At 45.2% G+C, this 26,452-nt stretch overlaps 1 protein-coding gene across 2 annotated transcripts in view; it reads right to left on the bottom strand.

Annotated features, from left to right (window-relative positions):
- LOC144783023 (cytochrome P450 2G1-like) overlaps positions 1-26,452 on the bottom strand; it is a 278,934-nt gene that overhangs the window by 224,184 nt on the left and 28,298 nt on the right. For both annotated transcript variants that reach the window (XM_078662211.1, XM_078662212.1), the window contains exon 3: positions 6,782-6,944. In XM_078662211.1, coding sequence (XP_078518337.1) covers positions 6,782-6,944 — 163 coding nt within the window. The remainder of the gene's footprint in view (positions 1-6,781; positions 6,945-26,452) is intronic.

Here is a 26,452-nt window from a genome sequence, read left to right as displayed (position 1 = left end):
GTAGTACCAGTTTACTAGGGACTTATATGTGAATTAAATGTGCCAATTATGAATATCCAATATTACTATACTAGAGAGCACAAGAAGGTCAACATAGGATTAGCAATGGTAAAGTGCACGAAGTCCAAATGCCAACAAAAACGAAATCCAGACACCTTTTCTTTTGAGCAGTCAACTCCTTTTTTAGCTAAACACCCATTGGGAAATGAGTGTAAATTGATTGATTGATAGCTTTATTTCGATATGCGTATATCATAAAAGCATTACACAGAAGTATATAAAAAACGACATATCAGAAACTCATAGACTGTACATAACATCAATAGTAAAAACAGGATAAATAGGTTGATTTTTTTTTAAAAAGCATTAAATCGATAAAGACAGTCTTTTAAGACGTATCAACCAGGCCCATTTAAAAAATTTAGACACAGCACAGACAATAGGGGGGGCAGTGTTAGTCAGTAAAATGCGTAGAGCCTCTGAATGCTTGCGGATACCCATCTCATTACAAAGCGGTTTAAGCCAAAAAGATCTTGAGCGCGCATAATCTGGACAATCAAGGAGAAAATGCGCCACAGTTTCGCAACAGTCAGAACAGAGGGCACAGAAGCGTGATACCTGCTTTTGCGAGTTCCATCTGGAAAGGAGATCAGCTAGGGGTAAAGTTCCTAGTCTGAACTTGATGTACAGAGCCCGGTCCATTGGAATGGTGATGATGTCCAGAAAGTGTTCAAAGGCAGTGACATCTTTAATCCTTAAATATACTGCGGTGGAATTGCAGTGGTGTTGGTTGCTCATGAGTTTTGTGGACACCCAACCCCAGTATATTTTCTTCAGGATCTCCTTTGGGGGGGCTGAATGAGTGAGCCAGCAGTTGTCCAGACCTAGTTCCCTGAGCAGATATTTAATGTCCCTGAGCCACTTAATCTTTGACCAGCCAACCGAATGCATTATCTCTGCTAGCCCGTCTGCATAAGATTTTAGTTCCGGGACTCTCCAGAGTCGGGCCCACAATAGAAGGGGCCGAAGGCGGGCCAGGTCTTTAATTGGTTTGCAACCTGCGTCCATAAGCATCGGTACAGTCGGGGTGCTCATCGGGACTGCCATTAAATCTTTAATAAATTTGTTCTCTGCTTTAGACAGAGACTCCATGCAGCCCAAACCCCATAACTCTGCTCCATATAGCGATGCAGGTACCGCTCTAGCCTTGTATATATCAATGATTGGTGATACGCAATGTTTCGATGATGTGCTGTACTCCTTAAGCAAGGCTCCCCCCACCCTTTTGTGAACCAGTGTCATTTTGGTGGTATGGGGTACCCAACTCATACTGTCACTCAGCCGAATTCCCAGATAGTCGAATTCTGCAACTTTATCCAGCGGGATCGAATTCAGGATAGGGGGGCACCCCAGTTTTCTGGGGGGATTCATGACTAAATATTTAGTTTTTTGTACATTTATGACGAGACCTCTCATTACACAAAAATCCTGGAACTGGTTCAGGAGTTTTTGAAGGCCCTGGGGAGTTTTCGAGATGAGAAGGGTGTCGTCAGCAAACAGCAAAGTTGGAATCTTAACATTACAGAGTGTGGGGGCGTCTGCTGGATCTTCAAGCAAGTAGTCAACCACCCCATTCACATAAAGCGAGAATAGGGTGGGTGCTAGGACGCAGCCCTGCCGTACACCCCTCTCTACCTTGATCTTGTCAGTCTTCTCCCCATTCAAGCCCCATCTGACCTGGGCATAGTTAGCTTTGTGCAATTTCATTAGGAGGTCCACGATGTATGGGGGCATCCCAAGGCCGTACAGCACCCTCCAGAGTTCCTCCCGGGGGACAAGGTCAAAGGCAGTCTTCAGGTCTATAAAGGCCAGATAAAGGCTGCCCTTGCCCAGTACCACCACCTTCCAATACAGTAACAGGAGTCTGAAGACTTGTTCAATTGTTCCTGTGCCTGTGCGGAACCCGGCCTGCATCTCGGATAGTATATAGTTTTCGTCTACCCAAGAGAGGATCCTACCCAAAATTGCTTTTCCCGCCACCTTCTGGGTCGAGTCTATCAGGCTTATGGGCCTATAGTTTCCCGGTAGATCACGATTTCCCTTTTTAAATATTGGGACTACCTCTGCCCCTTTCCAGGAGTCTGGAACAGACCCTCCCTCCATGATGGCATTGAGGAGAGCGGAGATCAACACCCCCCAGTCAGCTGGATATGCACGAAGAAGACCCCCTGGTAGCCCATCCGGACCTGCTGCTTTTAGTGGAGTAAGGGTTTTAATTAAATTCGCAACTTCTTGGGCTGAAAAAAGAACCATATCTCTATCCATAGGATAGAAGGGGAGAGTGAATTGGTCGTTAAGTGGGCCTTCAATAGCACAGTAGAGACCCGAAAAGTGATCAAACCATGCCTTGGCTGTGATAGTGCACGTCCTCAAGGTGTCATCAGGACGCTTCCTACTACCCACCAAATTCCAAAAACTTCTCGCATCTCTCCCACGACTAGCCGTCAGGAGTTCCTGCCAGAAGTTGTCTTCCCACTCCTTCTTTGCGACTTTTTGGCAAAGTGAATATGACCTTCTGGCCTCCCTAATCCTTATTTGGGATTTAGATTTAACTGCATCAACCAGCAGAGTCTTCGCCTCTCTGCACGTGCGGTTAAACCAGCCTTGTCTGGCCCAAGAACCTGGCCTCTTTCCCTTGGTGCTACTTGGGACAGTAAAAATGTCACTAAGAGCCAGGGTTAATTTACAAAATCTTGCAGATACATCCCCCACCCCGCTCCCCAAAGGATCAAAGTTACCTACAGCTGCCGCTAGGATCTGTGATATGGAAAATAGTTTCTCAGTTGAGAGTGACAGCTTGGCCCATTTTAGCCGACGACCACAATTCGAAACTACTGACATATCCGGGGCTGAGGAGCACAGATTTTTTCTGCCAGAATCATCTAAACACCTGTTGAACAAGGTGAGTGAAAGGAGATTATGGTCACTTTCTACGGTGGGTATAATGACCATATCCTTAACGAGGCTCCATAAATGGATATGGAGAAAAAGATAATCTATTCTGGAGGAGTGCGCAGGCCTGTTGTAGGTATGAGCTCCCTTTTTGTCAGACTTGGTCCTACCATTGAGTGCCCTCAGGTCAAACTCAGATGTTATAGAGTTGACCTGGAGCGCCACTTCCGACCATTTCTTGATTGGTCTAAGCTCTAGAGCCGGTATGCCCCACCTATTATCCACAACCTCTTGATCCTCTAGTACTTCAAGGCCAAGGGGCTCAAAAGTACAATTAAAATCACCACCCACCAAGGTGCAGTGCTTGTATGGCGAGGATCGAAGCAAGGCTTCCAACCGTGCTATAATGGGGGATTCTCTGCCTCCCTTTACACCTCGGGCATAGATGTTAAATATATTGAGGATATCCTGGCCCTTAGGGTTTTTTAGTGTGATATTAAGAAGGTCGGGACATTGAGTATCGTGCTCGACCACCCTACAATTGAGTGCGGTAGCTACCCATACAAGGAGGCCTCCCGAAGGACGGCCACGACCACGCTCAGTTTGTACCGCTGGTATATGGTGGGTCGAATATCCCGCCTTATGAGAAGGCTCCCTACACCAGGTTTCCTGGAAGAGACATATGGAGTAGTCCTCCACCAGGGCGTTCCAATCAGGCATTGGCAGTTTCCTATCCAGCCCGGCCACATTCCAACTGAGAACCCTAATAAGTGGATCCGTCACAGTCGGGATGCTACCGGCCTCGATGGTATTCGCCAGATCTATAACTCCCACCAGGGGACAGGCGTTCGTGGGTTCAGTCGGAATCGGCACTATCCCTAGTTCCCTTGTACCACCTTGAACCATATGCTCCCTAGAAGCGGGCGGTGAGTTGGATTCTACAGAGAAATTTAAATTTCCGCAGTTAGGGGTACCAGTCACTCTGTTTGGTATTGGGCTCCTATTATTAACCTGGCAATCAAGGGATTGTCACCGTCCCTTCCCAAAATCATTCCACCCGCCCGCAACAGAGGTGAGCGGGATGGTAGGGTAAATAAGATTCTGTGAGGAAGGGGCTGCTATCCCTGGCCACGGACAATTTCCGGGGCCATTCACCTCATCGATCAAGGAGGTTAAAACGCTAGAGGGGCGTGGGTAGAAAAATTTAAGGTCAACAATGCCAATACCTCCCTTGCCCGTGCACCAGCCCTGTCTCGTTATCCACCCCACCACCCTTGGGTCTTGAAAATTTATCACAATACAGTCCCCCCCAGGTTTTTAATGGTGGAACCTATCCAATCTATTCGCCTCACTCCCAGAATGAGACCATCAACTTCCCCAGGTAGCGGCCGATTCACCCTTAACCAGTGCATGGCTTTGTTTTTAAGCATCTGGAAGGTTTCTCTCTGTCCCGGTGGAAGTGGTGGGACATTTATCAGGACTGCTACATAGGGGAAGGAGTCAGGGGTGAGGTTCATAGGGGGTTTCTTCTGTGAGGGCTTTTTCAAGGGTGGTAGGGGCGGTCTGGGGACAGGGGGGGCAGGGCGGGGTATCAATTTGTTCGTTGTTGACTGATTTCCGATTCCGGGGGCAGGTGATACAGCAATACCCTTTTTGGTGCCCTCCACTCCTCCTCCCTCTACAATACCCAACCGATTAGTGCTAGGCATCGGCTGATGCACAACAGATTGACCAGTTAATGCAATAATGGGGGCGTTTGCGACAGTCCCAGATGTTGCAGAATTAAGCGACTTCGGGGGTCTCTTTGCCGCTCCACTGCTAGTTTTTGCAGACAGGGGAGAGTTGGAATGTTCCCTTTGTCCCTTAGCATGTGGTGGGGCTTCGGCAATGGTCTTGCAATAGCTGTTGCCATCCTGCCTTGACTGTGTTTTTATTAATGCCTTAGTCGAGAAGAAATTATCAAGTGTAGCCTGCTCAAAGTGGTTTAGGTGGTCAGTAAGCTTGGTAATGCGTTCCTCTAATGGAAGCAATAAGGACCGTAATATCCGTTCTACTTCGGGAAGCAAGCTAGTCAACCACGGCTGTGTGTCAACTGTTACCGTCCCTGTATCTATAGAGGTGGGTGGACTAGGATCTGTATTGCCAGAATGTGTAATTGCCCCCGCTTGCGTAGGTTCACCCCCTCGACTCTCTACAGTAGCTGCCTTGCTAGGATACATACTTTTATTAACTTTCCTAAGTTTAAGGGGTGGTTTAGGGGGAAGGCTTTTCCTAGATGTATTGTTACTTTTCCTTTTAAGACCCGGTTTTGAGTTGGTCAGTGGAGCACACACCACAGGTAGGGGGGTTGGGATTGTGCTGGGACTTGCACGGGGGACAATCAAATCACCCACACTACCCTGGTTGGCCCCATTCATACTTGCGTCTTGACCCAAATTGCAGAAGTCAGGTAGTTGGAGTGAGGACAATGGTGTTACTAAAGCGGGATAAATTTGGCCAGAGCGCTTGTCCCCCGAGTTCTTTAACAGTTCAATTGATAGTCTGCGCTCTGCGCGCCTCTCAGCCAGCGATTGCTCTTTGTCAATAGGGTTGGCGGGGCGATTGAAACACTTATCCAGAGGACCGATTGGCTAGCATCGGCCATTGGGGACTTCAGGACTGAACCATTGGGGTGGTCCGGCATATTGGAAAGTTGGGAACCCACTTAGCTGCTAACTAATAGATGGATGCAAATGTCAGCGGAATGGCCTAGCCCGGCCTCCAGCGGCCCCGGACGGCCACAGACGGTCCCGTCCTTGTCCCGGGCTTCTCCCGGCGCGCTCCCGCGTAGCGGAAGCTCCACGGACCTAAGTACACTGGTCCCCTTTAGTCGTTGGCTGATAGGCAGGGGGGCGTGGCCAGCGGGGAGAGCAGCCCAGGTGTTGCTGGTTGGGCGCGCAGGGGCTCCTGGACACTGGAGTCCCTGCCTAGCAGCTCGCAGCCCCGCTGGTCCAACCGCCACTCCCGCGCTCCTCCCAACAGTTGCCTGAAGCAAACAGCCTCCTCCAACACAGACGCGCTGCGGGACCCGCGAAGCGGGTCCGGCGAGTCGTCACAGAAGCCGCTTCCGCCCAGCAGAGGCACACCAGGTCGCAGTGGAGTCCGGTAAGAACAGCAGAAAAATCCGAAAAGGGTCCCAGCTAGGTGAGGGTGAATGCCGCTTATGACTCTGTCGGCAGGGGGGCGTGGCCAGCGGGGAGAGCAGCCCAGGTGTTGCTGGTTGGGCGCGCAGGGGCTCCTGGACACTGGAGTCCCTGCCTAGCAGCTCGCAGCCCCGCTGGTCCAACCGCCACTCCCGCGCTCCTCCCAACAGTTGCCTGAAGCAAACAGCCTCCTCCAACACAGACGCGCTGCGGGACCCGCGAAGCGGGTCCGGCGAGTCGTCACAGAAGCCGCTTCCGCTTCCGCCCAGCAGAGGCACACCAGGTCGCAGTGGAGTCCGGTAAGAACAGCAGCAGAAAAATCCGAAAAGGGTGTAAATTGCACTTGCTAAGAGTTTTACACAGGAAGATACCAATAGCTTTCGGCTGGTAGTAACTGACTCTGTAAAACAAATAAATAATATAAGAATAACAGGTGCAAAAAACATTTTCCCAAGTTAGTGTCTGCCATTTACCACTGGAATCAATGCCCGTTTGGCATTGATCGAATTAACATTTGGGTGTTTTCTGCACTTATCATAACGTTGAAGGTCTGAAAGGCTCTATATATTTCAGTATTTTAGGACACTAGATAACATCAGCCATAGCACAGTGGCAACATTTGCTTGAAAAAAGAAAATCATACATACCATAATTCTGGGAGACTTTATAAAATATTGGTGCTGTTCCTCTTCCACTGAAGTCATTTCCCTGATCAATCAAACCCTCCTTTACAGCTTTATAGCCACACACAACAATGACACGGCGAGGGCCCAAATACACTGTGAACACGTCTCCATACTTCTCTCTTAGCTGCATTGATAAAAACAAAGAAAGATTTTGAGTAAAGATGTGAGACTCCTGCTCTTGACACTAGTGACATTGAAAAACATCTTGATCTATTGAGTCAGAATTTCTTATGGTGACAATATTCAATAACAAAAAGGTGTTAAGAGTCAAAGAGATACACACAAGAAGCAATCACACGCTCTCATGTAAATGCACCACCTTTTCACAAAGGACAGCACAAAGTATGTACACATACGTACACCATATAAACATAGAACTACGCTTCTCTTCTATTTAAACTGTTCACTTTCTACACCTTTTCGGTCAAACACGCAATCCCAGATTTCTCACATATACACATCATGCGCATGGAAAAACGTTATCATTATTAACTTTTGTGTAATAAAATCTATCACTAATGGATCTTCCATTTCTTTCTTTCCATTACCATATCCAAGTTGCCTAAATTCTAAAACAGTGATACTCAAACTATGGCCCAGGAACTGCAGCCCTACTGACCTTCACATGTGGGCCCCAGTGGAAAAACTATACTGGAATGCTGTTTACTTTGTTTGTTTATTTATTTATTTATTTATAACATTTATACAGCGCACTGTTACCAATCGGTGTCCTGGCGCTGAATGAAAGCTCCCCTAGCCTGGCCTGTACTTACTGAGCGAAAAACCATGATTGAGCAGTAACATTCAGAAAGATGTTATTTATGTCAAACGTTTATTAACACTAACTGAAGTAAAAGAGAAGAAACAGATAATGTGTCCTGCACCGTTTGAATTTAGGAAAGCATTACTTTTTTAAGACATTTTGCGACAATTGCAAAATTATGATAAAGGCTAATCAAAATTCAAAAAAGCTTATTTAATTAACATGTAGATGCATTATATCAATGCATTCAGAAATATTTTTAAAACTGATAGTTTTAAACAATGAATGTAGACACATTAATAACTTCGCCCACCCTGACAATACCAATAGTGAACTAGGCGGCAAGTTAGTTGTCACATAGACCTTTCTGTGGGGTCTGGATTGTTGTTTTACTTCGATAACATTAGAGTTTATTAAATAAAATACAAGAGAAGGTTTTGTACAGCACATATCCGGAACTCATGTATTTCACGGTGCTCTTATATTTCATAATGAACAAAAAGGAGGCAAAGTGAAATTAGACAATTGTCTGGGATCACACAATTTGGTCAAGTAGGGAAGCCAGCACTGATCCCAGGTTTTCTGGTTTCAAATTGTGCAACTCTATTTAATTCCAATTCGATAATCAAGTTACTTCCTTTTTACACTTGAATCTCCCAAGCTAGCGATAGCGCCCACCTTAACTCCTCTCCTCACAAAGCCCCATTCACATCATGTTGGCATCAATACAGACCTCAGACACACCACCGACCACACTTTGTGGTCCTTGGGAAAATGTTTACAAGTACCCATGTTCTAGAGCAGTGGTTCCCAAACTTTTTACTCCTGTGGACCCCCACTGAATCACTACTGGAAGCCGGGGACCCCCAAGCAATTTGTACAATTTCATTTTCAAAAAATTAAAACAGTAATTCGAAAAAATTCACAAACAAGTACACACCAAACAAATACGTGCATTAATAAAGCTTTTATTATTTTATATTGAAAAACATGCAAAAATCAAAACATTTTAATGGGAAGGAGGGTGCTGCATCTCGGCTACTAACTTTTCAATGTTTGGTTTTATTTTAGAACCCTCTCACCCTCACAACCCTCTCACGCTCACCCCCTCACTCTCACACCCCCTCACAACCCCCTCACTCTCACACCCCCACTCACTCACCCTCACACTCACCCTCACACACCCTCTCACCCTCACACCTTCTCACACCTTCTCACCCTCACACCTTCTCACCCTCACACCTTCTCACCCTCACACCTTCTCACCCTCACACCTTCTCACCCTCACACCTACTCAGCCTCACACCTACTCAGCCTCACACCTACTCAGCCTCACAGTGCTGCCCGCCTCACAGTGCTGCTCGCCTCACACTGCTGCCCGCCTCACACTGCTGCCCACCTCACACTGCTGCCCGCCTCACACTGCTGCTCGCCTCACACTGCTGCTCGCCTCACACTGCTGCCCGCCGCACACTGCTGCATTACTCACACTGCTGCATTACTCACACTGCTGCATGCATCACTCAGGGGCACCACCACATCACTCAGGGGCACCACCACATCACTCAGGGGCACCGCCACATCACTCACGGGCACCACCACATCACTCAGGGGCACCACCACATCACTCACGGGCACCACCACATCACTCACGGGCACCACCACATCACTCACGGGCACCACCACATCACTCACGGGCACCCCCACATCACTCTGGGACACCACCACATCACTCTGGGACACCACCACATCACTCTAATACACCACCACATCACTCTAATACACCCCCACATCACTCTAATACACCACCACATCACTCAGCCCAACCACATCATCACTCAGCACCACAACAGCATCACTCAGCACCACAACAGCACTGTCCTTGCTTGCTACCAACATGCATTGCCATAGCCAATAGGACTCGCATTAGGAAAGTGTAAGCTATTGGCTTTGTAAATAACAATGCTATTAATTTATATATTTTCAAAGCCAACACACATTAAAAAAAAGTCATTTAAAATACCAATAGCTCACTTTCCTAATGCGAGACCTATTGCATTGCAAATGCTTGTTTAAAAATACAAGCTTGCCTTTGTCTCCACTCATGGTGTATGGCAGGTACCACTAGTCAGAGTGCCCACTGCAATGTTAGCACGCTGGATTGTCCAATTCATCAATTCTCTCTTTTATTTTACATCCAGCAGATGCACGCTGTGCGGGCATCTTGGTCCAAGCACTGCACTTCTGTACTGGGCTCACAGCCCATAATTAATGTTAGAAGGGTTATGCATGTAACAAAGGGCACAACTTATGTTAGGGGATTTCTGGGGGGGCAACAGGAAGAAGTCGAGAGACTAAAGCAAACCTTACTGCTACAGTGGAAATGCTATTTCAAAGAGGTAGGTGATCATCGAAATGAAAACTGTGGTAATAATCACACAATCTTACTATTTTTCAAAGTTGTAAGTCAGCAAAAACATAAATTGTAACAGTGCTCTGTGTTAAAACGTTTCCTTCATAAACTTCAATGGTGGGGGCTAGCATGTAATGTTGGTGAGCCAGAGGCTGCGGTCAAAGCAACAGGCTCAAGTATTGCGCCTTCTGATAAGACTGGAAAACCCACTGCAAAGAACTCGAGTGGAACACTTTTTGTAAAGGTCAACTGGAAAATAAAGAAATAAATATAGTCCTGAGTGGATGCATCACAGATTTTGGACTGCTTTCTTAAATGCAATCACAAAACAAACAAATCTACACACAAACACGAACACACAAATGAAATACTTACATGCAGCATGTTCCAGAAAAAGAGCCCGCCTGCCCGTTCAACATGCTCCAGCGCTCTTCAATCTCGCGATGCAGCTGCTTTCAGGACAAATGGGGACAGATAGCAAAATGCCCGGGGCCTGGTCACAAACTGAACAGGAACCAAACGCACTGCTGTGCGAGCTCGAGGTCGGGTGAAGGGCAGATTGAATAGCACAATATAAGGGCAATCACCCTTCAGCTTGCACCTACAGCGGAATGGTGATTGGCCCGATTTCATTGCAGCCGTGCTGCCCCAGCGCCTAGGACATTCACACCTCTCCTGTGTGGGGAGCCTGAGGGGCAGATTGAATGGTAGTCTTGGCGCCCCGGCGCCAAGTATATTCACACCTCCTTATGTGCTGCGAGGGCTCTTGAGTGTTTAGTTTTTTTATACAGAGTTAGGCACTCAAGTCCTGCGGACCCCCTGGGAATGTGTCACGGACCCCTGGGGGTCCGCGGACCACACTTTGGGAAACGCTGTTCTAGAGCATGGGTACATGCAGAGTGTGGTTGAAGTCTTACTCAGGTTGGAAGTGATTGTATGTCAGGTGTTTTTGGACTTGTCCAAAAAGAAAGGGTGTATCAAAGTGAAGATTTAGTGCCCTCATTCAATTTCACAAACAAATGAGAAGTTCCTAAACAATAGAGGTAATGGGATAGAAAAATGGTCCATCTCCACGTGTCTCTCCTGCTCAATGATAAATAGAGTCAATGTCTTTTCAGAATGCCTGGCTCTCAAGATCTACTGAAACAGGTGGATCACCTCTAAATGTGCAAGGAGTGCTTTGTCTGCTGGCAGGTCAGCTTTCTTGAATCAGATGTGAAAGCCTTCTAGAATGGAATGGTCGGAAAGATATTGTAGGACAAAGGTAACAGGGGCTGTACAGCCTTTGTTAAAGATGTGTTAAAGGAGGAATTGTCTGTAAGAGAGTATGGGAGGCAGGTTGCACCTGATGAGAAGTGTTTCTATTTCTACTTCTCAGAAGGAATGGATTTGTTAAAATTGTGTTTTACATACAACGACCCCTATTGCTTTCTTGTGTGTTTACCCTTTGAAAAGGGATCGATTTCCGGGACTTTTCGAGTCATGTTTGACAATGAACGGTAATGTCAAGAATGTTGTGCAGCATTAGATCATGGAACGCTCTCTTCCTTTAAGAAGAGAACTTGCAGAGAAGAGGATGCTATTACATGGATAGACAGAGGCTTGGGGACTTTAATGATAGTGAAAAAGGAGTCATAGTGAAGAAGAAGGAAGGGATACATGGGAGAGTCTTATAAAGGTAGGAGGGAAAGACTGGTTTAGCATATATGAGAAGGTAGAAATAAGTAGAATAAAGGCTGGAAAGATTGTGTGAGGAGTAGAGGACAGCAGGGATTTGTGGTGGTGAGAAAGTAAGTAAAAGTCATCTTGAAAGATATTGTAATGTGAAGGACAGTTTTAGACCATTGATACCTAAAGTATGACCAGGGGGCACATCTGTTGTGCACCCTGTCAACAACAGAGCTGGCAAGCTGTTTACTCAACTCAGCACTAACAATAAAAATGTGTTAAATAAACAGTCAAGCATAGTTTAACTTTAGGAACACTTTCATTTTTAAAGATACCTTGTTGTAAAACTGTAAAATTTGACAAATGCTATTCAAAATTCGAAAGTGTATTTAATTAACATACAGAACCTTTTCATCTTAGTACATCAGATTATATCAGTGCATTGAGAAGTAGTAGTAGTAAAAAACTTTATTTAGTAGCCAAGTACCATCAAAGTATACAAACACAAAACATTGCAACAAATATATCATAGTGCATTTTAAAATATCTTTCAACGCAGTTCATTTTCCATTTTTAAAATATATACTATTCAGAGTTCCTTCCCTTCCATTGTTACTAGCATGTAAAACAAAAGCTGTGATCAGGCAAGGCTATGTGCAATTCAAGCAAACACATAAAACATATCAAATGTATGTTTGTACTTGATATATAAAATTAGCAAAATTAAAATCGGACAATGATTAAAAGAAAAAGGAATCTAAGCACTGGGAACCACATTCAGAAGCCTACTACGTTTGTTCCTGAGGGAATTTGCTCAAAGGAATAACAATAACCGGAGTAGTGTCACTTTAAAAAAATTCTAAAAGCCACTAGATATTTAATCACCTTCTGGTTATGACTGTTAGAAATGAGGGTCTCTACTTGGCAGGGGCTGGCCATCGTCCAAGTAGGGACCCTTCTTCCATAGTCAGAGTAAGGGGGCTACACCCTTTGATAACCCCTGCTCCACCCTGTGGTAACGTAGCAAGAGCAGCTAGGCTTATCTCAGAGGCAGTGTGTAAAGCATTTATGATCATACACAGTAACACAGTGAATGACACTACAAAGGGACACCATACAAGTAGTTATAAAAAATAAGTATCTTTATATATAGACTTAACACAAGACCAATAACGGTAAAAAGCCACAATACTGAAAAAGGGGGGTACTCTTGAAAAGCTTGAAAAAGAGTTCAAAGTGTTCAAACAGGGGTTCAGTTCAAAGCAGGGGTCTCTGCGACCCTTTTACTTACAAAGTACCTGGATTTCGTAACAAAACAAGCAAAATGTCGCAAACGAGCTGTAGCGATGAGTTTCCCCACGCTAGGCCGGTGATGCGTTGAATCCTTGCCACAAGGGAGGATGATGCGCCGGTCTGCGGGTGGGTGTGGGACAAAACAACAGACTTCCTCACGCTAGGCTAGCGATGCGTTGAATCCTTGCCGCAAAGGAGGATGATGCACTGATCCTGTTGCATGTGCAATCTTGTTGCGACGAAAGAAAATGGCGCCCCGCGAGGGAGCGACGATCCGGGTGCGATACGAGGAAAATGGCAGACGCACGGCGCCCGCTCTGCCATGTCGTGATGCGATGATCTCGATTTTCCAAGCCCGCAAACGTGCGATACGATGATCTCAGGGGTTAGCGAGCACTTTGTGGCCCGCAAGCGTGCGATGCGATGATCTTTGGTTTGCGAGTGCTCGGCGGCAGCAGCCCGATGATTTTTCTTATGCTCTTCAGATGCGGCGGCTCGCAAACAGGCGATTTCAGCACTCTCTTCTCTGTAGTAGAACTAGAGGCCCTGGAACTCACAGGGGCCTCACCTGCATATAGAAATCCTTGCGGGGAGGAATCAGGAGGCTCGTGGGGGAGTCAAATGTGCCTGTGACTCCAGCAGGAGCCTAGCTCTCTTGGGTGATTGCTTAGCAAAATAAGTCTCTCAAAAGTCCTTTTCCCTTTTCTTCCAAGTCCAACGGGAATTACTGCAGGCCAATCCAAGAAACAGCACACAAGCACAAGGACAGTCCTCGCCTGCAGATTCCTTCAGTAACACAGACGGAGGTTCCTCTTGACATACAGGAGCAATACAAAAATCAGGGGTTTGGGCACAGATATTTATACCCCAAAGTCTTTGTTCTCAAAAGTCTCTAGTCACTGAACCCAGCCAGAACCAGTTCTGCTCAGGCCTGAAGCACTTTGTTTACCAGGCCGCATCCTTCCTTTCAGAAAAAGGGGGTCTGCCATCAGACACACAGTAGGAGGTGGAGCCAGCATTCACCTTGCCAGGCACAGCCCTATTCAGATCAAGGAGCTACCCCTCCCCAGTACTCAATGCAGATCTCTCTATTCAACCCAGGTCTGACTCAGCCTGCCTTGCCCCTCTAAACCCAGACAGCCAATACACATAACAGCAGAGCACACTGGAAGGCTTAGGCAAGAAAATACCTACTTTCTAAAAGTGGTATTTTCAAACACAGAATGTTAAATTAAACTTCACTAAAAGATGTATTTTATCATTCTGAGTTCAGGCATTCGAAACTCGAATTTCTACCATGTCCCCTGAGTCAGATAGGACTATAAGATGTAATAGCCAGTCTGCCCATTCTAGCCTATGGAGAACAGGTAGCCTTGCAGTAGGGAAAAACAAATTGGAGGGTGATTCACTACCAGGACATGCTACACATATCAAGCCATGTCCTACCTTACACACACAATGCACCTACCATAGGAGTGACTGACATGCTGCTAAGGGAAGGTTCAGGGGCTGGGAAGTGTGGGCACTTCACAGCCAAGATGGAAGTCCTGGACTGCACGCAGACAGTGCAGTGGCAGGTCTGAGGAACACTTTACAAGCTGCTTCTGTGGGTGGTGCGAACTAGCGCTGCAGGCCCACCAGCAGCATTTGGGTTACCAGCCCTGGGCACGCACAGGCCACACTACTAGGGACAAGCAGGTAAACCAAATAAGCCAATCAGGGATATACCAGTTCACAGTCATATTTACACAGGGAGCATTTGCGCTGTGGCACTGAAAGGCAGTGGCACAGCGCCCAGATCATCTAATACCAGCAAAAACAGAGGAGACAACAGCGAAAAATGGAAGGGAGACCCACGCCAATGGTGCCAGGTCTAACAATGACATAAGGGGATAATCCATTTCCAGTGTGGGTCAAGATAGTAAGGACAGAAAAATAATATATGTACCTCACCCTCGTCTTCCAGCCACACACTGGGCAAACACTGGAGATTGGGACCATATGCCAGTTGTTAGCTAAACATCTCAAGGGTAAAGTACCAAACCAAAGGCGAATATAAAGGCTTTTAGCTAAAAGAGAGAAAACAAAATTGAAAAATCCCTGAAAACATGAAAATGGTTTGATGTCTAAAAATCTCTTTGTTAATGTACCTACTTGCTGGAATAACTATGTTGGATGTAAACCCAGTAGCTTGATTTTATGGTGTTAAGATCAATTTTGCTAATTTTTTCAGGGTTAGTCCATAATCTTGTTAATCCCAGTATATTTAACCAATTAGAAACATGTTTGACCCAGGATTGTGACCTGGCACCTCTAGTAGACAGCACTTCAGTGAGACACCCTCTAAATTACCTTAGCTCAGTGGTAACCCATAGTCGAATCCAGTCGACAAGTGGTCTGAGAGCGGCTAGATCGGCAATTCTTTTAAGTCCTAAATTAAATTACAGAGGAGTTAGTGTGCTCTCTTGGAAATCTATTTTCTGCTGCACTTAGTAAGGAGACATCAGCACATCCCCATATCTCAGCTCCATATAGAGCAGCCCCTTGTGCCTTGCCACGGTAAACTCCTAAGGCCGTTGAGACAGCACAAGAGTTTGTTTGTCTATGCAACCTGCTGATAGCATTTGCTCTATGCTCGAGTAGTAACATGCTTTTTCTAAGCTGGCTTTCCCACTTCAAGCTCTCCGCTACTTTAACTCCTAAATAATCAAAGCTCCTCCCCTCTAATGTTTCACCCCAGCATTTATAAAGTGTTTGGCCACTCCCTTCCCAAACACCATAAACTTAACTTAACGTAATTTTGTTAGCATTGAGATCCAGACCCCTTGACACAAAAATCTGTGAATTTGTTAACAACAAGCTGGAGTCCCATTCGAGTCTTTGGAGATGAGAAGGGAGTCGTCAGCAAATAAAAGAATTGGTACCTTTCTGCCGTTCTGTGTAGGGGAATAATTTCTGCAGTCCTTCAGAATATCAGTCATTTCGTTTATATAGAGGGTAAAGAGCGTAGGAGCAAGGACACACCCCTGATGCATCCCCGCTGTATAGGAATGCGTTTAGTTAGCTCTCCTGCATGCCCACACCGCACCTGAGCAAAGTTATTACTGTACAGCTTGGACATGAGATGGATCAAATTCCCAGGAACTCCCATCCTGTTTAGGATATGCCACAAGTTGGCACGGGAAATTAGATCAAAAGTAGCCCTAAGATCAACAAACACCACATAACGCTTCTGCATTGAGAAGTACTTATTTAACAGTGATAGTTTTCAAATATGAATTTAGAACCATTAATTCTTACCGCCATCCTGACAAGAATGCTGTAAGTGAACTAAAGAGGCAAGTCAGTTGATATGTGCACTCTTGGAGTTGCCTGTGTTACTATTATATATAATCAGCATTATGGTTTAATAAATCAAACACAGGAGAAGGTTTTGGACAGCACACATCACAAAGTAGTATATTTTGAGGTTCTCTTAAATGTGATAATGGAAAAAATGGAGGGAAAGGCCAATAAAGAAACTGACTAGGATCACAGAATTTGATAAAGTGGGGAAGCCAGGATCAATCCCGGGTTTTCTGGTATCACATTGTTCAACTCAGCCACCAGATGTATGTGCTGCGCTAACTCTACACCTTCCGTCAATCTCCAGCCACCCCGTTGGCATCAAGGCGGACTTCGGTAATTTGGAAAAATGTTGCAACTACCCATATTTTAGATGGTTTGTCTGGCACAGAATGGGCAAGAGCTTGATGAGTGCCAAACTTGTGTCTGAGAGGAAAAGGAGAAGAGATGAAGAGTGGTATGAGTGTTTAGAAGGTAGTGCAACAAAAGGTGGAGAACAGTGATCAGCATGGCAATTTTTCTATAAGCATACGTCCAGATGTATGACGGTTTTTGCATACGCAAATGGGTTTTCCAACCCATTCGCGAATTCAAAAAACAATGGGGCATGTACCATTCCAAAATAGTGAGTCGCAATTTATTTGCGAATCGCTAATTTGGATTTGCGAGTTGCTATTAGGAAGGGGCGTTCCCTTCCCAATAGCGAGCGCAACCGCATGGAAAAATATTTTGCAACCGCAATTGCGGTCGCAAAACACTTGTATATTACCACCCTCTTCAATAGGGTGGTAATGGGGTCGCAAAAGGGAAGGTGTCCCCAGGGAACCCATTCCCATTTGCAAATGCAGGGGGAAATATTTTTTAAGAGCAGGCAGTGGTCCCAGGGACAATCTAAGCACCCTGGGGTTATTCCCTTTGATTCTGCTTAGCCAACTTAAGGGTGAGTGGTCTGTATATGGGACAAAAGGTTTACCTTCAAGGTAATAACAAAGTTTTTCAATTGGCCACTTAATAGCCAAACATTCCTTTTCTATCGTTCAATAAGCAGTCTTACGGGGGAACAACTTTATGCTAATATATACAATAGGTTTTTTGACACCTTTGTTGTCCTTCTGGGCGATGATAGCTCAGATGCCCACATCAGACGCATCTGTTTGTAGTATGAAGACTTTCTTAAACTCTGGGGTGGTGAGAATTGGGGTAGAGGCGAGTCTGAAATGCTTTCATTGCTTCTTTGGCTGGATACTGGAACCAGCAGTAGGTGTCCCTTTCTTTAAAAGAATGGTTAGGGGTGCCGCTATGATGGAATATCTAGGAATTAACCTACGCTAATACCTTACTGACCCCAAGAAAGACTGAATGCTTTTTTATTGTTTGGGTAGGGAATTTCAGTGATTGCTTTGACTATTTCAGTTTGGGGTTCAATCAGTCCATTGCCTAATAAATACCCTGGGCATTTGACTTTGTTAAAGCTCACTTTGGATTTTTTGCGTTTATGTGAAGGTTGGCTTTTTCTAGGTCTGTCAGGATTGTGTGCAAGTGTTTCAAATGGTCATCCCATGAATGGCTAAATATGATGATATCATCTAAGTAGGCAGAGTCGTGGACCAGGGTCAGCGGACTCAATAATTCTCGCCTCGGTGCCTACTCTAACCAGGGATCACACTCGGAAACTCTGGGCATTAGCTTGCCTCATCTCTACAACGGCCCCCCACATTTGCTGGGGATGCCTGGTTTCACCTTGGAGAAACCCAGTAGGGACCATCTCACAGGGATATCCAGGACGGGTTCCCTAGCGGTCTACAGCGCCACAACGCCTCAGGGCAGCAGTGCGCTTTACAAGACACATACATTTACATTTACATTTTTGAGCACAATGTTCAATAATCTTTGAAAAATAACAGGGGCTCCATGAAGCCTGAAAGAGAGCACGGTTAAATGAAACAGACCAAAAGGTGTGGAAAGTGCTGTTTTCTCTTTGTCTTCCAACTTTAAGGGGACCTGCCAGTAGCCCTTTGTGCGATCTATTGTAGTCGTATATTTGGCATATCTTATTCTCTCATTTAATTAATCAACCCTAGGGAGAGGGTATGCGTCTAATTTAGAGTTCTTGTTCACCGCACGAAAGTCTATGCAGAATCTTATACTCCCATCTGGTTTGGGAACTAACATTATGGGAGAAGACCAATTACTTTGTGAGGGTTCTATAACATTTTCATCTTCAACATTTGTTTTATTTCTGCAAATATTGGCTGTCTTCTTGATGCAAGATTTTGATATGCTTTTGCTTTATCACACTTCCCTCAGGATTGGGGATAGAGTGGTGGGCTAGGTGTGTTTTCCCTGGGATTTCTCAAAAGATCAAAGCAACGGGTTGTAATACTCCTGTCAGCTCTTCCTTTTGCTCTCCAGACAATTCATTGTTCATGCATAACTGTTTTAGAGTGGTTGAAACATTATTTTCTGGCCGTACTGTGTGTGTCTGTCTTAGGGTAATGGTCCTAGCCATTTTTTACGAGATTTATATGAAAGGTCTGTTCTTGATGTCTCCCCATTTGTAACTTATACGAAAGATTACCAACCCTTGCTAATATTTTAAAGGGGCCCTTCCATTCAGAATTCACCTTATGAGAAGGGGTTGGTAGCATTACCAGAACACAATCACCTGGGTCTTAACTATTTTTCTTTGTCTTATATCTGTTTTTCTTTGTTTTGACTTTTCTCTAAGTGTTATGTAGCTAATTCCCGGAGTTTTCCAATATAAGCCTTTAGTTGTTGGGTGTACTCCAAGAGGTTATCTACTCGGGTGTTATGTCTTTCTCCCATGCCTCTTGAACAATCTCCAAGAGAGTTTAGGGTTTTGGACTATAGACTAATTCAATGGAGGAACACCCTAAGCTTCTCTGGACCTGACTCCTCAACATGAAGAGAGCCAGTGGAAGCATTTGGTCCCATTGTCTTCCTTCCCCAGAAGGTGCTTGAGTGAACCATTATACCTACCAACTAACCCGTCAGTCTGTTGATGCTATACCGAAGTTTTAGGATGTCTACTATTCATCTGCTTACAGATCTGATTCATAAGTCGGGACACAAAGGGAGTGCCCCGATCTGTAAGGATTTCTTTAGGAAACCCAACATGGGAAAATAATTCTATAAGATGTCCTGCAATGGACTTAGTATCAGGACTATGAAGAGAGAAAGCTTTTGGATAGAGGGTAGCATAATCGATTAGAACAAGAGCATATTAGCATCCTTTAGTTGTTTTTGGTAAAGGGCCTAACAAGTCCATCCTGATTCTCTCAAACAGGGTGCCTATTATTGGTAAGGGTTGGAGCGGTGCTTTAGGAGGTACTTAGGGGGTTTTCTTCTGACACACTTCACACTCTAAACAATATTTTTTTATGTGGGCGAAGATACCAGGCCAATAAAAATTTGGGAGGATTTCTTTAATTGTTTTCTCAGGTCCTAAGTGTCTGGCTAATAAATGCGAGTGAGCATAAAACATAATCTGGTCCTGAAAATCCTTTAGTAACAATAGTGGGTGCGGTGGTCGGTGGGTCCTGGTACCCTATATAGAAGTACGTTTTTTATCTGGAAATGGGGAAAAACTTGGGTGTTATTCTGTTGGGCCTTCTCCCAAATGAGCTGCAGGAGCACCTCATTTATCTGGGCAAAACATATGCTATGGTCTATCATCAATGGTTCGGGAGCTAGAAAGAAATTTTTGGGAGTGGAGTCCTGGGCTTCTTTTATTCGAGTAAGAATTGTATAAAACATCTCTATAAAATGTGGGTTGTCAGTTCCCAGGGTGATATATTCAGGTAAATTAGGAAGAGCTCTTACTTCTACATCTGTGGTCTTCATGTACGCATTTAGTTTGTACAAATTTCTCGGGTATAACTTGGGACGGTAAAACAAGTTCTGCTCATACAATTGACTGTACAGCGTGAGTCTAACAGCGCAATTGTCCACTTATTATTGATTTGTACACCTACAAGAAACACAGGCCCATCTCTTGGGTGAAGTAAATGGAGCTTGGGGTATAATTAACTTCCATTGGTTTATCTGTGACTTTCTTGTTTTTGAAAAAAGAGCTTTGTGGCCCCATTCACCACACTCAAAACATTGGGGACCAGAGGGGGGTTCTGAAAATCTGTTCTGGTTTGAATGGTTTTCCTGTTTTCACTAGTTGGTTGGACCCTCGAAAAAGTAGTGGCCATTTCGACAGCCTTCTCACTACTGAGTCCCAAATATTGAAGTAGCCATCATTGGGATTGATGAGGAAGAGCCTCTATGAACAGTTTGAGACAGATTTTTCCCACAATTCTTCTTTAGTATGGTCGTGGTGTTTCAGCCATTTTTTGACGGCCGTTTTCAGCTTAAAATGCAGTACATTTGGTGTATCACCTGGTCTACTCATTTCTTGTCTGAATCATAGCCTGTAGGCTTCTTCGTCTAAACCTGCCCTATCCAGTATCACTTTTTTCACTTCTTCAGAGGTGGCATTCCCTTGGTAATTGGTGGTTTGATATGCTGCTAGGGCTTCTTCAGAAAACAAGGGGGCTAAATAAAAGGGCCATCTTTTGAGGGGCCACACACATGCTCTTGCCGTACATTCAAAGTTTGTTAAAAAGGCATCAAGGTTATCACCAGGTAGTAGTTTTTGTAAAGTCATCATAGGGGCACCAAAGGGGAGCATTTTGTGATTTGTTAATCTGGAGTTGACATGTGTTTGTTCTTGAGCTAGTTTGGTCAACTGTTTGTCTGTGTTTTTTAACGCATCTCAAAACAGTTCTCGGTCAGCTTTCGCAGAAGACATCTGGCGTTCTAGAGCCCATTCGAGTTTTCGTTGACAAGATGTTCTATTAAGGCATCAATTTTGTCTCAATGGAAGGGATGTGTCCGCCTGCTCCACCACTGGTGACCATGAAATGAAATGAAATGAAAAGGCCATTTATAAAGCTCGATAGGTACCCTTAGGCGTCCCAGCACTGCAGAAGTCACGCTTATTGCAAAACAGTTGAGAACTACTCTGATTTATTAAAAAGCAGGGTTTTTATGAGTTTATGAAAGGTGAGTATTTGGGCTCCGATCTGAGTATAAGAGGGAGGGAGTTCCAGAGCCTGGCGAGATTGTGGGAGAATGAGCTGCCTCCACACCTAGCTTTCTTGAACCTGGGTATTACAGCCTGGAAGGAGGACCCAGATCTGAGCTGTCTGTTTGGATGGTAGGCGATCATCAGGGGTTGATTGATGATAGCGCCTGTTTTCCAGAAGGATCGATGTGCAATGCACATTGCCTTGAATTCGATCCTTGCTCTCACCGGGAGCCAGTGGAGGTCCTTCAGTCTGGGTTTGATTGAGGCTTGATGGGGAATTCGGAAGAGGGTTCTGGCTGGACAGTTCTGAATATTCTGCAGATTGTTTAGAGTGGCCTGGGGTGCCCCCAGATACAGAGCATTCCCAAAGTCTGGACGGAACAAGATCAGACCCTGGACCATTATCTGTCTAGCGTGAAAAGGTAGCAAGGGAAGGATTTTGCGCAGGCGTCTTAGCAGGCCAAAACAGGTGGCTGAAGTTTAGTCGCCGTGTGATTGAAGTCAAGTGACTTGTCTAGACAGATGCCCAGGCTTTTGATCAAATCTTTTGGCGCGGGGGCAGATCCCAGGCACGGGGGCCAGAGTGGGTCAATGGTGCTGGTAATGGAGTTGCCGAGGAGCATGAGCTCCGTTTTATCCCCATTTAATTTAAGGCAGAAGGATGTCATCCATTCGGTGACTGCTTCCAGGCAGTTCTTCAGGCCGTAGGGAGCATTTTGCGGGGGATTGAGAGCCACTACTAGCTGGGTATCGTCTGCTTAGGTGATGACCGAAGGGGTGGACGATCTCAGCTAGGGGGCTCATGTATATATATTGAATGGAGTGGGGCTTAGGGAGGACCCCTGCGGGACGCCGCAGCTCAAGGGCTTACTGGAAGAGGTACATTCACTCTCGAATACCTGGAAGGAGCGATTGGAGAGGAAAGACTTAAACCAGGTGATTGACGTTCCTGAGATTCCCTTCCTGCTGAGTCGGTGCAGTAGGATGCTGTGGTTTACAGTGTCAAAGGCGGCATTTAGGTCGAGGAAGATGATGGCTGCCGAGCCTCCATTATCCAGGATCCTCCTGGCTTCCTCTGTTACTGCGACCAGGGCAGTTTCAGTCCCATGGAGGGGGCGGAATCCCGTCTGGGTGGAGTCTAAGAGTTTGGCTTTAGTGTTCAATCAAGTGCCCAGGATGGATATGCTTTCTTTATACTTTATTTCAGAGAAAAGAACAATCCAACTCAAATTTAAAATTAAAATTACAGTTTTGAGAATAATTGTATATTTTTCTTTTCCGAGGCCTTTAGGAGTTCTTCTCTGCCAGGACCAACAACAAAAACAAAGAAGTGGGTAAGTGTCTGCCCATAGTTCCCTTTAAAAAAGTTGGGTTAGTGTGGTGCCTTCTTTACTGTCTTCTGGGGAAAAGTGCATGTTGACAAAACAAAAGAGTAGGGAAAGAAAAACAAAATATCTAGATAACCCAAACAATTGACTTTGCTTGACTTTCTGGGTTCTAATATCCTTTCCCTTTTTATTCTTATTTCCGTTCTCTTTCTGTCTCTTTCACTGTGCCCCTTCCTTTCTCTCTTTCTGCTATTTTAATTACTTTTGGTTCCTAACTAGGAACCGGACACGCACCTGGTGAAGCCACGTCCCTCCTGGGATGCAGCGAGGCTCTGGGGACAACCGGCGGGTTGGAGGCTCCACTTCTACCTCTGCTCTCTGCTCCTCGTTCGGGATGTCAGGTCCCGTAGAAGGCAGCTCACTGCTCGCTCTGTTCCCTGCAGCTCCTTCAGTTCCTCCATCTTCTCTCCGCTAACTCTCCTCGAAAAGCTGCTCTCTTCCTTCTTCTGCCTCGCATTTTTCAATACAGTGCATTTTGTCTCTTTTATCTTCCGGGTCGGGTGTGTAGACACGACTCCTCCCCTCTGCCTGACTTCTGGGAAAGGCAAGGATGTACGAGCTGGCCAGCACAATGAAGCTGTCAAGTCGGTGACACAGCTCTGTTGCCTGCAACCGTGGTCTGTCAGCACTGCAACGAGCACCACCTTCACTCCACACTGCAGCCCTGGTCTCACTGACGCCACTGGATGACCGTCACTGAGCCGCTGCCTGCACCATGACTTGAGGGCACCGCACAGCACACCACTACATTTCACATCACAACCGTAACAGTTGCCACGACCGGCCTGCACCAATGTATCAGCCACAACACAAAAGGTACTGTTGATGATGCAGTCAGATAGAACTGTTGGATTCTGTTGTTTACATCACTGCGGTAGCACCGGATGGAGCTACCGACTTCAAGGAACTGTGTTTTTAAAGTATTCTTGCACCTGATGACTTCCTGAAAAATGTGCCATATATCAATCCCAGAATGCAATATTCTGTTCTCTCCCAAGAAGGTAGAACACCTCTCTCGATGTGTGGAGCTTGGTCGCCTACCCTAGAGGAGTGAATACCTGAGGGTTACATGTCCTCAGTAAAATTGGTTTGACAACGGTTTCCCCCTCTCTGTCCCCAAAACCAGCCTGTCTACCAGAACAAAAAAGCAGCCACGATTTTTGATGTATTAACTTTAGCAGTCTCATTCAGAAGTTAGCACAGCTGAGTTGTCAGTGTGTAACCCTATACTTGCCAATGGGGCACTAGCCTTTCTACAGCAAAAACAACATTTTGTTTTTTTTTACTGTTAGGACATACAAAAACACATATCCCACTTTTCAGTATACGGCACCCCTTTTGGCTCGATAGACCTGCCTTAGGGGTGACTTTTATTTATCAAAAACAAGTTCTGGACTTTGCCATGAGCGGCAAAGTTGAGTTAGCAGTTTGAGAACTGCCTTGCCAGCCAGCAATGGCAGGCTGGGAGTCTTGCTTGCTTTGTCACACTCGCGATAGCACAGTAAGTGATGCAGTCTACAAGGGACATTTTAACTTACAGGCCCGGAATGCCCCAAGTACCATAAACTAGGGACTCATAAATAAGTTAACTTATGCCAATTATGGGTGAACCAATCAGACGTATACCTTTCAAGGGTCATAGAGCTAGCACTATGGTTTGATCAGCAGGCCTCAGCGCACCTTCACAGTCAAAAAACCTGGAGTATCAGTTCTAATCTTTGGGGGTGATCATAAAAAAAGAGGCATTTCCTTACACAGTGATAACTTTGTTCAGTGGACATGGGCATGGAAAGGTGCTGGTATTTGCAGGTTGTGATGTAATGTTTTTTTGGCAAAGCTGTTGTTACCACCTCCTAGTAGCCAGTGGCCCATCATTGCTAAATTGCATAATAATTCATGTAAGGAAAATGAAATCTTCAACTCTTGGATTTATTTATATTGATAGTTTTCTATAGTGCGAACATGACCCTTGCAGGAATCAGGCTGCTTTACAGGTATGCAGAGAGCAGTATGACAAAAATACCAATAATATAATATAATATTCAGAACGATATAGAATGAAATAGTACCCAGAAAGGGAGGGTTAGGTTTATGATGTTCAATGAGCAAAGGAAAAGACAAAAAGTATTTGATATGCTGTGGTCATGAGGCAAATTAGTAATCAGGATGGGTAATGTAGGATCTAGGGAAAAGATTTGTTTATAAGGGGTACTTTGACTTCTTTCTTGAATTCTACATTAGAGGGATTCATTCTGATTTCCAAGGGTAGGGTGTTCCAAATTGGGGAACTCGGGCCTAGCAAGGCAAACAGGTTTTATCAAATACCTTGGGGTACACTTCGGCAAAGACCTCAAATCCACACTTGATCAAAATGAAAAGCTACTCTTAAAGAAGACAAAGACACTGTTAGAGTCCTGGTCCCCAAATTTTATAACATGGTGGGGGAGGATAGAAACAGTCAAGATGCTGATCACCCGGATGATCAACTATCTGTTGGGTATGCTACCTCTTCTACTCACCGATGACTTCCATCGCAAGATTGATAAGTTGATGAATACATTTTTATGGTGAGACAGAAAAGCGAGAATAAGCCTGAAAAAACTAAGACTAGACAAAAATTGGGAAGTCGAAATGTTGCAGACTTCAAAACCTTCCAAACTGCATTTCTAGCAAAACAGGGGGCCCTACTAGCTTCTGCCTAGCCAGGAGTACACGCTGGTATGGCATGCAATTGAGAGAGCCATCCTAAATAACGTAGAGCCAATAGTACTCCTCACAGCCAACAAACTCATACATTCTGCCAACCCAATACTCAAAAATACCAAAAATGTCCTGCTTAAAATAGACCAAAAAATGGAGCACAGTGTAAAAAACTCAATGTGGGAATCGCTGTGGGTAAACACAATGGTTAAGTACAGGGGGAAACCTCTCTCCATAGACACATGGAAGAGGCTAGGAATCTCCTAACCAGCGCAGCTGGAAGAGGGGGGCAGCCCTGCCACCTTCACCATGCTAAAAACTAAGCATAAACTACCAGGCATAGAACTGTATACCTTCCTTAATATCAGAACAGCCCTGTCAAAAGCGAAGCTAGCAAAGCACAAGCCATCAGTCATTCAATATATGACGAACCCCAACAGAATAGGCCATTAGTTTTCACATCTCTACAAGCTACAACGTCCCAGCTCCACCAAAATTAATGATAACGCAACCACATACTGGGAAAGACAACTTGACACCGCACTCAGTGAGAGAGAACTCTATCTCCTCTGGGCCTACCCCTCGCAAAACAAAATCTCTCCGGTATTAGCACAGACAAAATTCTGGCTCCTGCACAAGATTTACTGGACCCCGGCTCGACTGGCGGCACTGGGCCTCAGGGAAAATGACCTGTACTGGAACTACGACAAAGAAAAGGGGTACCTGGCACACCTTATCTATTATTGTCCCAAAGTTAAAAGATTCTGGGAGAAAATATTCATCTTCATAAACAAAGCGTTGGGCTGCACACTAAAACCAGACTTCCATACCCCTACCACCGCATTCATGACAACTGAGCTAGACTCAAAACATGACAGAAACCTATTAGATCTCCTACTGACAGCGGCAGTGAAAATAGTTCTCACCAAATGGAAAGATATAGCCAAGGCAACATTCAAGGGTT

This window comes from Lissotriton helveticus, chromosome 9 (assembly GCF_964261635.1).
Source record: "Lissotriton helveticus chromosome 9, aLisHel1.1, whole genome shotgun sequence".
NCBI lineage: Eukaryota > Metazoa > Chordata > Amphibia > Caudata > Salamandridae > Lissotriton > Lissotriton helveticus.
This window is presented reverse-complemented; position numbering and strand designations above follow the sequence as displayed.